The sequence below is a fragment of the Eptesicus fuscus genome, chromosome 2, assembly GCF_027574615.1.
Source record: "Eptesicus fuscus isolate TK198812 chromosome 2, DD_ASM_mEF_20220401, whole genome shotgun sequence".
In the NCBI taxonomy this organism is placed as follows: Eukaryota; Metazoa; Chordata; class Mammalia; order Chiroptera; family Vespertilionidae; genus Eptesicus; species Eptesicus fuscus.
The window spans coordinates 29245359-29257965 of NC_072474.1; the positions used below are offsets into that span (position 1 = coordinate 29245359).

Genomic DNA, 12607 nt, shown 5'->3' on the forward strand with positions numbered 1-12607 from the left:
AAGGCCATGGGCCAGGAGCCTTGGCATTTAACCTGAGTGATTCTGTACTTATCTGGGTTCAAGCATTAGGGTGTGTGTGGGGCGGTATAAGAGAAAGATCAGCAGTGGCTTATAGTTTCAGGCCTTTCTTATTCATAATCACAGGCTCCTCCAGGCTGTTTGGAGAGGTCAGCGGCTCCATCCCTCCTCCCTCCCTCTCATTCTTCAATGAAGCTGCGAATCCACCTCCTGGAGGTGTTCTGTCTGGGCCCACACGCATTTCCCAAAAAGACTCACCGTCACACTTCAGCCCTTGCCTGGCCAGGCCCCACAGCAGGGTCCCGCAGTGCTCACAGAATGTCGGGCTTTTGTAATTGTAAACTTTAAATCTATGCGGCATGTCAATTTTGAACCTCTCCTTGTGGAACTGAAAGAAGAGGAGACCACATGACAGTAGGTGTCCCTGGGTTCCCAGCTTTATATATCTTAGCAGATACTTTAGCATAACTAGCAGAATAATAAAAACATGGGAACGATGTCTATTTTAAACCACAGTTTTTACTTGTCAAGTTTTATAGTCATGTTCAAAGAACTCAGCCAGCCATTAGCTCTTTTCGGGGTGAGGGGCAAGCACGCGATATACCCATATCAAGTAACCCGCAGACAGCTGCAGTCTGAGGCATTCCGCAGCCGGGCTAACATTTCAGGAAGAGGGGACTAAGGTTATTTATTTAGATAGGAGCTAAGTAAACCTTGCACTTCCTTTCCTATTTTAATATAAATATTTCCTTTTTCAACCCAGAAGCAGTGCTTTAACCTTTGGAAGATGTTATATAATGACCCCTCTAGAGGCAGCACTGCCATGGGCTTATTAGTATGAGGGCCTGAAGTGTGAAGCACTTCACACCTATTATACATAAACAGAGGAGGCCAGAGGTAGCTGATGGTTCTGCTAAGTGCTGTGGACACGTATCGCATGTGTATTATCTTTTACAGGTGATATCCCATGTCATCCTCAAAATATCCCATTTGAAGTAGCCTCTGTTAGTATTCTCATTTGACAGATGAGGTGATGAGGCACAGAGAGGGCAAGACACTTGTCTAGGCCACACAGCCAAGTGAGCTGGGATAGCTGTAGCCTGGCCATGAGAATGAGAGCCTGTCCTCTTTCACTATTACTCTTCTCTCTCTCAAAACAAACATGATTTAGGGAATAGGGAGAGGGGAGATGAGAAAGGGATGCTGTTGGTAAAGATAGTGCAGATTTTTTTTCAGTTTTCCAGAGTTTCAATCCTCTCTTTTAATCAAACATCCATGAACAACAACAACAAAAAAATCAGGCAGTTCGAATTCTGGCAAGAATACCAATATTCTTGTACAGTATGAAAAGTTTTATGTACTTAAGACTTATAATCTCTGCCTTAGTTTTTAATTAAACAATTCATTTGGAAACATGCACAGCAACGAAGGCTTATTTATTAAAGCGATGTAGCTAATGTTCCTGTTTTGGCTACTGGTCAGCACTGGGTCTTTATAATGGCTGTTTAGAATTGCTTAAAAGTTCCCCAGCACTTACTCTATTCATTTTTAATCAAGAAAAAACAACTTTCAAAACTGACTTTGTATAAGCATTTCCATGTAAATATGAACAATTAATGTCAAGGTCCAGGCTAGAAGCTTGCACTTTAATTCATGAACCTCCCAAATGGCTCAAGGTTCCTCTGGGAAAGACTGTAGATTTATATTTCGCAGTATGATAGTCACTTAGCCACAAGGGCCAAGTGAATATTTGCAAGGTGGTGAAAAGATGTGCTGTAAGAGTAAAATACACACTGGATTTTGAAGACTTAGTGTGAAAAATGTAAAATATCTCATTAATTTTTATACTGATTATACATTGAAATGATAATATTTGGGCTGATTGGGTTAAATAAAAATATAATGTTAAGAGTAATCTCACCTATTGCTTTTTACTTCATTTAATGTGGCTACTTGAAAATTTATTAAAATTATACTGTGGCTCTCATTCTATTTCTATTGGACATTAGCCTTTGAGGTGAACAGCCATGCTTACAATCTGAGATTTTCCAGGAAAGCTGAGGTATCAAGTAACGGGAGCAGGAGGGTGGGTTGGGAGGTGGCAATTTGATTTAAGCAAACAAAAACATTGTTCTGGGAGACTGAGATCTGAATTTTAGCCCCAGCTTTGTCCCTTAAAGGTGATTGACTATAGACAAACTACTTTAATCTCTTTGAGCCTCAGCAGAGTCACTTTAATATGAGATTATCCCCCCTCTACATTTTAAAAGTAATTCTACTCTGGAAAAACTTAATCAATTTGCCTTCTCTGTTCCTGCCTCTTTGCTGGAGAAAATCACATACCTGGGCAGGTTGATACCCTCAAATCCAAAGGGACTTTCAACTATGCTTGGCAATCCTACTGCTTTTCTCTAATCCTTTGCTTTCCCATCTCTAAAATAATCATTTCACAGATATTTTTTTCTCAAAGCCAGTCATTGCCTTCCTTCTCTCAACCCTCAGACTTCTTTGAGGGTATAAGTTGTCTAACAGAACTGCTTGCCCTCAAATCTGCAGACCTAACTGTATCTGCAGCCAACTTCTCCTCCTTTCCTACAATTGATGAAATGATCATTCGTCCACCAGAGACCCGTCTCCACATGTGCTTTGGACCTCTTCCCCTCTTGCCAAGACTGACTGCTTGTCTCTCCAACTTCATTCATGTGTCATCACCTCCTAGATATGGGAATATTTCTACCTCTTATGTCTCACCTCCTTCTAGCTACTGTTCTACTTCAATGATCTCTTTTACAGTTAATCTTCATGATAACATTAATGCATAGGTTGTTTCCATGTGATCATCTTCCAGTGCTGGCCTCTATAAATCCTCTGAATTTCTCTGATCAAGGGCTCAAAAGATCTCCACATGGCACTCATTTTTCTCAACATCTCAACTGCACTCAACACAACCAACCCTTTCGTACACTCTTAACATACGAAGAGCCCTCTCTGAACCTTTGTTCTTGTCTCTATCCCAAGCTCCTTCTTTCTACCTACATCTAATTTTAGATTCCTTTGGGGTCAGTATTGAGCCTATACTCCCTTCCTCCTATCCTCTCTCACTAGGTCATCTCTTTGACAGCTTCAAATTCTACCCCAATGATAGTCACTCCCAAATTTATAGGTTTATTCCATTGGCTCATATGAATTCTAAGCTCATAAAATTGTCAATTTGATAACTTCACTTGGGTGTCCTTAGGCATCTCAGACTGACATTGTCTAAAATGGAAATATTAATTTTTCCCTCTAGATCTCTACTTCCAGTCTTATTCACATTCTCATGATTCTGCTATCTACCCCACTGCTCAAGACAGAAACTTAGTTATCATACATCTCTTTCATTCTCCACATCTTGTCCATTAGCATTAGAGTCATTTGGAATATTGAAATCACCTAAAAAATCTGCTTATTTTGCTCCATTTCTACTGTTACCACACTTCTGCCCTGGTAGGACCCCATCTTCCCAGATTTTTACTTTCACATCTCAATCCACTGTTTCCCCTATAGCAGTCATTGCAATGGACTTTCCATTGCAAAAATACACACAAACAAACAAACAAACAAACAAAAAAACTCCCAAAAAACAAACCCACAAAAAACAAAACAAAAACCAAAAACACCCAACCATCCGGCTGGCATAGCTCAGTGGTTGAGCATCGACCTATGAACCAGGAGGTCATGGTTTGATTCTTGGTCAGGGCACATGCCTGGGTTTCGAGCTTGATCCCCAATGTGGGGTGTGTAGGAAGCAGTCGATCAATGATTTTCTCTCACCATTGATGTTTCTATCTCTTTCTCTCCCCTTCCCTTCCTCTCTGAAATCAATAGAAATATATTTTTAAAAAATCCAACCTCTTTTCCAGGATCTGAAGATCCCTGCCTGATCAAGGTCCTGCCAGGTTGTCCAACTTCATAGATTTTTGCCCTTGTTCTAGTCACATGGTCTCATTTCAGTTTCTAGAACATGCTGATTCTTTCTGCTCATGGGGCCTTTCAGTCTGTCTGGGGGCTCCTTCCTCCCACTGTTCACACAGCTGCCTCCTTTCACCCTTCAGCTCTCAGCTTAAGCGCCCCCTCCCTTAGGAGAGTCCCTGACCTTCAGTCTAAGTGGGCCATTAAGTTATTTTCCATCATTGCACCTTGTTGGCTATTTTCATAGTATCTATATATATGAAAGCCCAAGCAACTGTTAAGACTGAACAACCAAACGACCGGTCAACCAGTCACTATGACATGCACTGACCCTAGGGGGCAGATGCTCAACACAAGAGCTGCCCCCTGGTGGTCAGTGCACTCCCACAGCCAACCTCCTGTGGCGGTCCCTCCTCCTGCGGTCCCTCATCAGCCCCACCCCCCTGGCTGGCCAACCTCCCACAGTCCCTCCCCCCCTCCCCCTCCCTGGGCAAAATGGCCTTGATAGGCCCTGATTGCCGGCCAGGCAGAGGGACCGCACCTGTGCACGAATTCGTGCACTGGGCCTCTAGTCTAATATAAATGGAAACTACACATAGTCATTTGTTAATGATCTCTTTCTCCAGATTTATGGTAAAGTCCATAAAGGCAGGACCACATCTGTTTTGTGCTCTGCTGTACACTGTACAGAGCAGAGTACCTTCCATGTATTAGATACCCAATAAATATTTGTCAAACAAAGAAGGAAAGGGTGGGAGAAGGAAGGCTACTTGACTTTCTAGCTCAGCTTCCCTTCCCTATGGAGTAAAATCTAACTTGTCCTCAAACTATATACCTCAAAGTTCATTCAGAAAGAAATATTTGCCTCTTAATATAAAAATTATACATCTATTATTACCTCTTGTAAATGCTTATATCTGTACTTATTGTCATTTGCCTCTGCTCTTTAACTGTCACTTCTAGCTGTAGATACCACAGGTGCTGTTCTCATATACCACAATTGATCAAAACTATGCTTTCTGGCCACTTTCTATCATGTTTTTCTGGAAAAGGCAGAGCCACTAAAATTCTATTGTGCTTTTTAAAATTCATACCCTAGTCTTGAATCTCAGTAACAATTATTGAGGAGGAAAGGGTTTTAGGGAGATCACCAATAAGCTTAAGGATTCAAGTTCAGGCATTATTAAAAAGAATTAGTGGGCTGTAAACTTTAATGTTAGGGTAAAGTCATCATATTTCAGACAAAGAGCAGAATCTAACTACATACCATGGTTTCTCGGCTATTGACAGCTGATCCTGTGCACTTGGCTATAACTTTATCGATACACTTCTTGTGAATTGCTGCATTACATTCTGAAAAGAAATGATTGCAGCTTAACATTTTCAGAAGTTAAGGAACAACTACAAAAGAATGATGATAATGCAACAGAAATCCTTCTTACTTACGTCGACACTGGTAGCCCTGTTTGTTCAGACCCCTGTAATAAAGCACAGGTATGATTTATATGGGTGCTCAAACCAACAGCAGCACCTCAAACATCTGAAAGGTGATGAGATCTCATTTCCTCCTATAATCACAGAGCATTTTCTCATCAGCAGCCCTGGTCTGTCATTTGCTAAGAGCATTAGCATGTTTTTTTTTTCTTATTTTATTTTAAACTGCTTTGCTGAAAGTCTGATGATAAAATAAATAAAGAGCTATTGATTGCCCTCTCATTTGTATATTTTCCAAGCAAACATGTAGAGGTTAAAATGCCTGACTGAAAATGCACCACAGGCTCCTAGTAGCAAATTTCCATATCTCACTAAGCTCAATATAGATCAGCAAAGACATCTGAAAATTTCATTTTCTCTTTCTGGGTATCATTCCTTAGTATCGTTCACTAGGGAAAGGAAGGAGGTTCAGGTCATTAGATGGAAACAGGCTGATGGAAATCCACTAGTAGTCTAGTTGGCCTTAGATACCCTGGTTAAGTTGGGGTTGTGCATGAAAGGATTCTGCAGTTGTCCAAAGAAAAGAACACCCCATTAGGAAGCGAGCAGCCTGAGCCCAGAGATAGGAGTCGTTTTTAAATCTCTACTCTATCATAGCCTTTACTATGTGGCTACTGAGGCTTGAGCCAATCTCTGTTCAAGGGCTGTTAAAACACCAAAGGGCACTGTACACATCTAAACACATTAGCTGCAATGGGAAACTTGTTGCCTGTTGTTGATATTAGTGCCAGCACAGTTGGGCTATCAAGGTGGTGTAAAGTGGTGGGAGTTTCAGCTGTACTTACAAATGAGGATATCTACCCCTCTGTCCCTCCCTTCTTACCCCAGCAGCCGCCCATTTAATCAGAAACTAAAGCCCTTGGAATCTTTTCCTGAGGGAGCTGGCTTTCTTGCTCTACAGGAGCCAGAAATTATGAAATCTTTTCTAGAATCACACCCTTTAAACCTTCTCAATCCAGGTGAGGCCACTGAAAACTCTCATGTAGTATTTATTCTGGCACGCTCCCCTAAGGAGAGGTATGTCGGGCCTGGAGGGTTAAGAGGATGTGACAAAATGCATAACCTAAAGCTAAGAGTGAAAGGTCAAGCCACCATACCAGACAAACTCATGGCAGACGGAGCAAAACGTGGGTTGTGGGAAAAAGGTGGCGGTGAACTCATGGCACTTGACATGATGGACTTTGGCCTGTTTGATGGCTCCTCGACGGTGATGCAAAGCGAAGAAGCCTTCAGTCTCAAATTCACTCATGTCCTTTGTGTCTGCGGAAGAGGATAGGGGACAAAGTGAAGTTCTCTGATACGGCTGTCATAGCTGGATGGGGAAGGTGGGGAGATGGGGAAGGGACAGAGATGGACAAGGAATTAGACAAGTGTTGAGACCAGTAAAATCCCCAATACTTATTAAGATTGGTGCAGTACTAAGCCTTTTAAAAAAATTCTTTAATTCAGATTTATCATAGGGTATATTATTATAGGATTTGAAACAGTAGGGTTGGATTATTGGCTCAATCCTTCACTATCCTTTGAGTGTGCTGAGTTATTATCGTCTTTCAATTTTTAAAACCAGAGGTCAGAACTTTCAAGGTATTTAACAACCTTTCCTATTCATTGTCAATGATGAGTCAGCCAGAAAGACAGGAAGTGGCACTTTTCTGCCTGTAATTCTAGAGAATAATGTGGTTACTGATACCACTTGGAAATGGCTTTTTTTTTTTTTTAAGTCCCAAGATGCTTTACATCTGGTTATAAAGTACAGTAGACAGGAGGGGGCTGGTCAGACTTGTGTGTGAGGGCAAACAAACTTGGGGAGTTATTTATGTTGGGTTCCTGATATTTACAGTAATAAGACACACCAGCTAGAGACCACATTGGTCAATGTGGAAAGGGCTGGGAATTAACGGATAACTGTAGATTTTTTTTGTAATGTCTAGGTAGTCCTGGATGCAACCTAGTCATCCACATCAAATCATCGTATTCACATTTCTTCAGTTCACCCTGGGCTCTGGATATTGCTGAAGGTACTTTAGGAAGTCACCATCTACAATGCCCAATTTCCAGATGACATATTCTCAAAAGGCTGGTAGAATTTGGAGAATACCAATAATGTCCTGGCTGAAGCCCAGGCCCAAAGAAAACACACAACAGCAAGGGAGTCATGGTTAAACAGCATGATGAAAAGTATAGCATGTAAGAGAGAATAATGTGGTAAACAAGAAAGAAATAACAAAAATCATCATCACTAAAATAAAGATAATGAATTTAATGATTATAACTTCTAGAATTATAATTTTAAATAGCTTGAAGATTCTTGGATTACATATTCTATCTCTTATTTTTATAAATACAAAAAATGGAGGTTTATTGAGAGTAAGGGGCTCATATTTTGTAAATATAAAGAATTAACAATATTTAAACTAAATTACTTCCATTCTGGCTAAGCAGTGGCAGAGGCTTGACAACATAATTGGGATCTCAAATGTCCCTACTAAGATACTGTACTTTTCATATCTCTGATAGTGGCCAGCTAGAAGCACATTGGAGTAGACAAAGGTGGTGCTGTGTAGATGGAGACCTCTCCTCCAGGAATCCACCCAGTACCAGGATGCATTTCAGGTTTAAAGTCTTCTCCACAGTGTTTACCAGTACAGGTTTGTTTTACGGCAGCTCCAGACTCCCAGATAAAGAGCATCCCCAATGACCATGTAAAGAGTTCCACAGATGGGGGCACAATACTGCCTAATACTTTAAGGTTAGGCCTTTGAGGCCCTTGTGTTTGGAACTGAGCTGGAAATAAATTAGGCTTGAGTCAGAGAAAGATAAATATCACATGATCACACTCATTTGTGGAATATAATGAACAACATAAACTGATGAACAAAAATAGAACCAGAGTCATAGAAGCATCAAACAGACTGTCCAACCTATGAGGGAAGGGGTGGGGGTGAGGGGGTAAGAGATCAACCAAAGGACTTGTATGCATGCATATGAGCTTAACCAATGGACACAGACAATGTGGGTGGTGGTGGTGAGGGCATGTGCTGGAGATGGGGGTGGCCGGGGAGAGGTCAATGGGGGGGGGGGGGGAAAGGAGACTTATGTTATACTTTAAACAACAAAGAATTTAAATTAAAAAATAAATTAGGCTTGGAGAATGAGAGGTTAAATTTAGGGTCACTGATATGATTATCTTCTTCCACAAGCTTTGGTATAAGTGTGGAGATCTATTTACAACTCAAGACTGGTAGTAGGATATGTGTCAGTAAGATTTGACTCATTGCTATTTTGATCCAGATGAAATAATATAAAATAAAATAAATGAAGTGCAAAATTACTTTTAAATTCATGGGATGAAATGAATTATTTTGGAAATTCTAACTGTATTACTATAGCCATATACATATATAAGGCTATAGTAATACAGTTAGGACTATAATAATATAAAATTTTTTAAGAAGAAAGTGCTAGAAATGAATTTATTCCCTTGCTTCTTTTTTTAAAAATATATTTTATTGATTTTTTACAGAGGGGAAGGGAGAGGGATAGAGAGCTAGAAACATTGATGAGAGAGAAACATTGACCAGCTGCCTCCTGCACACCCCCTACCAGGGATGTGCCCGCAACCAATGTACATGCCCTTGACTGGAATCAAACCTGGGACCTTTCAGTCCACAGACCGAGGCTCTATCCACTGAGCCAAACCGGTTTCAGCTATTCCTTTGCTTCTTATTGTGATACCCTTTATCCTCTAACCATTTCAGTCATTACAAGAAGTACATTTATAAAATCTCAGAATTTCTGGTATTTATGATGTTTATTTCTGAAGCAATTTGCTCTTCTGTTTATTTATTGGCTTGAAGAAGCTCATTGGCTTTTATATGTTTGGTTATTTCTTTTATATTATTTAATCTATCATTTGTTTGCAGTCAATCCGAGCGCAAATGTTTCTTGAGCAGCTCTGAGGAAATTGCCATGCTGAATGTTCTAAAGAAATGTAAAATATTATCTGTAACCTTTGAGTGGCTAACAGTCAAGTCAGGGAGACATGGCACTCACACAAAGAACTGTATACTAGTATATGATGGTGTGAAATTGCCTTGGAGATATGTACGTGCGTATTTTTTGAGTGGTAGGAAAAGGAATTACAAGAGAGACCATAAAGAAGCAGCTGAAAAATTAAGAGAAAAACTTGAATAACATCACATTGGATGGTCTCCTCGATGCTTCTATGTCTCTGGATCTATTTTAGTTCATCAGTTTATGTTGTTCATTATATTCCACATATGAGTGAGACCATGTGATATTTATCTTTCTCCTACTGGCTTATTTCGCTTAGCATAATGCTCTCCAATTTCATGCATGCTGTTGCAAATGGTAATAGTTTCTTCTTTTTTTTTACAGCAGCATAGTATTTCATTGTGTAGATGTACCACCATTTTTTAATCTACTCATCTGCTGATGGGCACTTAGGCTATTTCCAAATCTTAGCTATTGTAAATTGTGCTGCTATGAACATAGGGGTGCATATGTCCTTTCTGATAGGTGTTTCTGATTTCTTGGGATATATTCCTAGGAGTGGGATTACTGGGTCAAATGGGAGATCTATTTTTAATTTTTTGAGGAAACTCCATACTGTTTTCCACAGTGGCTGTACCAGTCTGCATTCCCACCAGCAGTGCATAAATATCACATGATCTCACTCATATGTGGAATATAATAAACAACATAAGCTGATGAACTAAAATAGATCCAGCAACATAGAAGCATTGAACAGACCATCCAACCTCAGGGGGAAGGGTGGGAATGGGAGGGGGAGGGGAGAGAGATCAACCAAATGACTTGTATGCATGCATATAAGCATAACCTATGGGCACAGTCAGTAGTGGGTGTGAGGGCATGTGCAGTGGTGGGGTGGGAATGAGCAGGGAGAGGTCAATAGGAGAAGAAGGAATTATATGCAATACTTTAAACAATAAAGAATTAAAAAATATTAGAAAAGTTTAAGCACATGTTAAAGATGAACTCATGTTAGGAGCATGTAGCTCAAATAATAGAAAAATAATTTTTAAAAACAATAAAGATATAAAAATTTAAAAAAAATTACATTGGGCTAGCCAAGAAAGAATGGGTTTTTCAGCATGGAATCATATAGAGATGTCAAGGGAACTGAAGGCTAAGAAACAGGAATTTGTTTTGAGGATTCATAGTCTTGGAGAAAGCCATTTAGCAGATTGGTCAAAATATAAGCCAGACTCTTAGGGTTTAAGAATTGACAAAGTAGTGAATAAACAGAGACTAATAAATATAAGCTACTTTTTCAAGAAATGTGTCAGGGAAGGAGAGGAAAGAAAAACTCATGGAGGTAAAAAGGTGAAAAAAAAAGTTCCCTTTGAAGACAGGAGAAGATGTCTTTGCAGTAAGTTGGAAACCAAAGAGAGAAAGAAAACTGAAGATGCTAGAGAGGAAGCATGATTGATGGTACAGAGCTGCTGAGAATTAGATGTAGGAGACCAAGAATGGAAGGACTTTCTCTGAGTCAGAAAAGCAGGAAGAGAATGCAGGGAAAAGCAACTGTATTCTAAGTGCAGAGACAGACGAAGGTGGAGTCTCTCCCAGTTTTATGTGGGGTGGGAGGGGTGAGGGGGGGTGGGAAGCAGACCAATCTCAAAGAGTAAGAAGAATAAGATAACCTCAGAAACCAAGGAGTATGCGAATGTTTGGAATAGGAATTTTATGGGATTCAAAAGAAAACTAAAGGAATTTCTAAATGCCAGGGTAAGTCCAACTGAACAGTTCAACAAACATTCATTAAATAACTCCCATGTACCTAGCATAGAACCTGGTGCTGGCGTTAAAGAGACAAATAAGATTATTTCAACCATTGCTTTCCTGCAAACAAGTTAGAGTCCAGAAGGAAAGTAGTAAATGTTAGAAGTATTCACAGGATGTAATGGGACCACAGAGATAAGGAAATTATAGCACAAAAGGCAGGTGTAGGTAGTGGAAGTGAGAAAGAGTGGAAAGTTGGGACAAGGAAGGTATTAGCAGAAATACTTCCCAATCTGGGTTCTGAAGGATAAATAATTCCCATTAATATGTGGTAAAAGGTATGGTGAGAAAAAGCAAAAAGTGTTCTCTCTTGATGAAAAAGAATGAGCAAGGATACAGAGATAAGGTATCTTAGGTTGTGTGTATTGCCGGTGTGCAGTATGAAGCAGAAAACAGAACTGGTCACATGCAGAAGATGTGTAGATGTCACATCAGCTTAAGCATTTTCCTGTAGATAATTTATAAATACCAAAGGCTGTAGGCAGGGATAGGAGCACAGAGAGGAACAGAGGCATGGCATGTTCAGAGTGGAGTTTTACATAGTTTATTCTGGCAGCAGTGTAGAATGAGTGGAATTTGGCAAGCTGTAATGATGATGTAAGCAGGGGATATAATTGAAAAACACTAAATAGACAACATGGGCAGAAACTGTTGATGGATTAATGTGTGAGGTTGAAGGAAAATAATACTATAAAAATTACTTTCAGGTTTCTGAGTGGATGAAGCCATAATTAGCCAATATAATGAATTCAAAAGGAATAGGTTACTGGTAAAAATGGTCAAAGGTATAGGGCAGGAGAGAGGGAATGCCTGGTATGGAGATCAGGATATCTTTGGAAGAAGAGGGTACTCATGACAGTAGAGCATTGTCAAGGGCTTATCATGGATTCCAGGCTAGGTTTTGAGTTAATGTCAAAAGTGGCTAACAAATGGGTGTGAAAGAGAAACTAGATTAGGGTAAAGTCTAGTACTTATTGGGTGGGAGAGAGGATAGAATTGACAGGAGTGGAGGATGAGCTACAAGAAAAAGAGGTCTGACTCTGAGTCCTTGCTGGGATGGAGAATTCCATATGAAGACCTGTAGGTGATTGTAGATTATTGAATGGATAACAAAAAGTACAGGAAGGTGTAAAGATATGAAGTGGGTGTGTCAGATGGTGATGGTGAACATTGAACTACTAAGAGTGATGGTAAGAGAGCAGAGGAAGAAGAGAAAAAGTGATTCCAGCACAGAAATCAAGGAATGAGATTTTTAAAAAGATACAGAAAGGACTGAGTTATACGTGGAGAGCAATGAGCCATTTAACTCCCTATAGAG

At 40.0% G+C, this 12607-nt stretch overlaps 1 protein-coding gene across 1 annotated transcript in view; it reads right to left on the reverse strand.

Annotated features, from left to right (window-relative positions):
* The window catches only part of PRKCQ (protein kinase C theta), a 139817-nt gene that overhangs the window by 54731 nt on the left and 72479 nt on the right, over positions 1-12607 (reverse strand). Inside the window, exons 5-8 of the mRNA XM_054726320.1 lie at positions 6561-6723; positions 5416-5447; positions 5237-5322; positions 277-406 (exon numbers count right to left, since the gene is read on the reverse strand). Coding sequence (XP_054582295.1) covers positions 277-406; positions 5237-5322; positions 5416-5447; positions 6561-6723 — 411 coding nt within the window. The remainder of the gene's footprint in view (positions 1-276; positions 407-5236; positions 5323-5415; positions 5448-6560; positions 6724-12607) is intronic.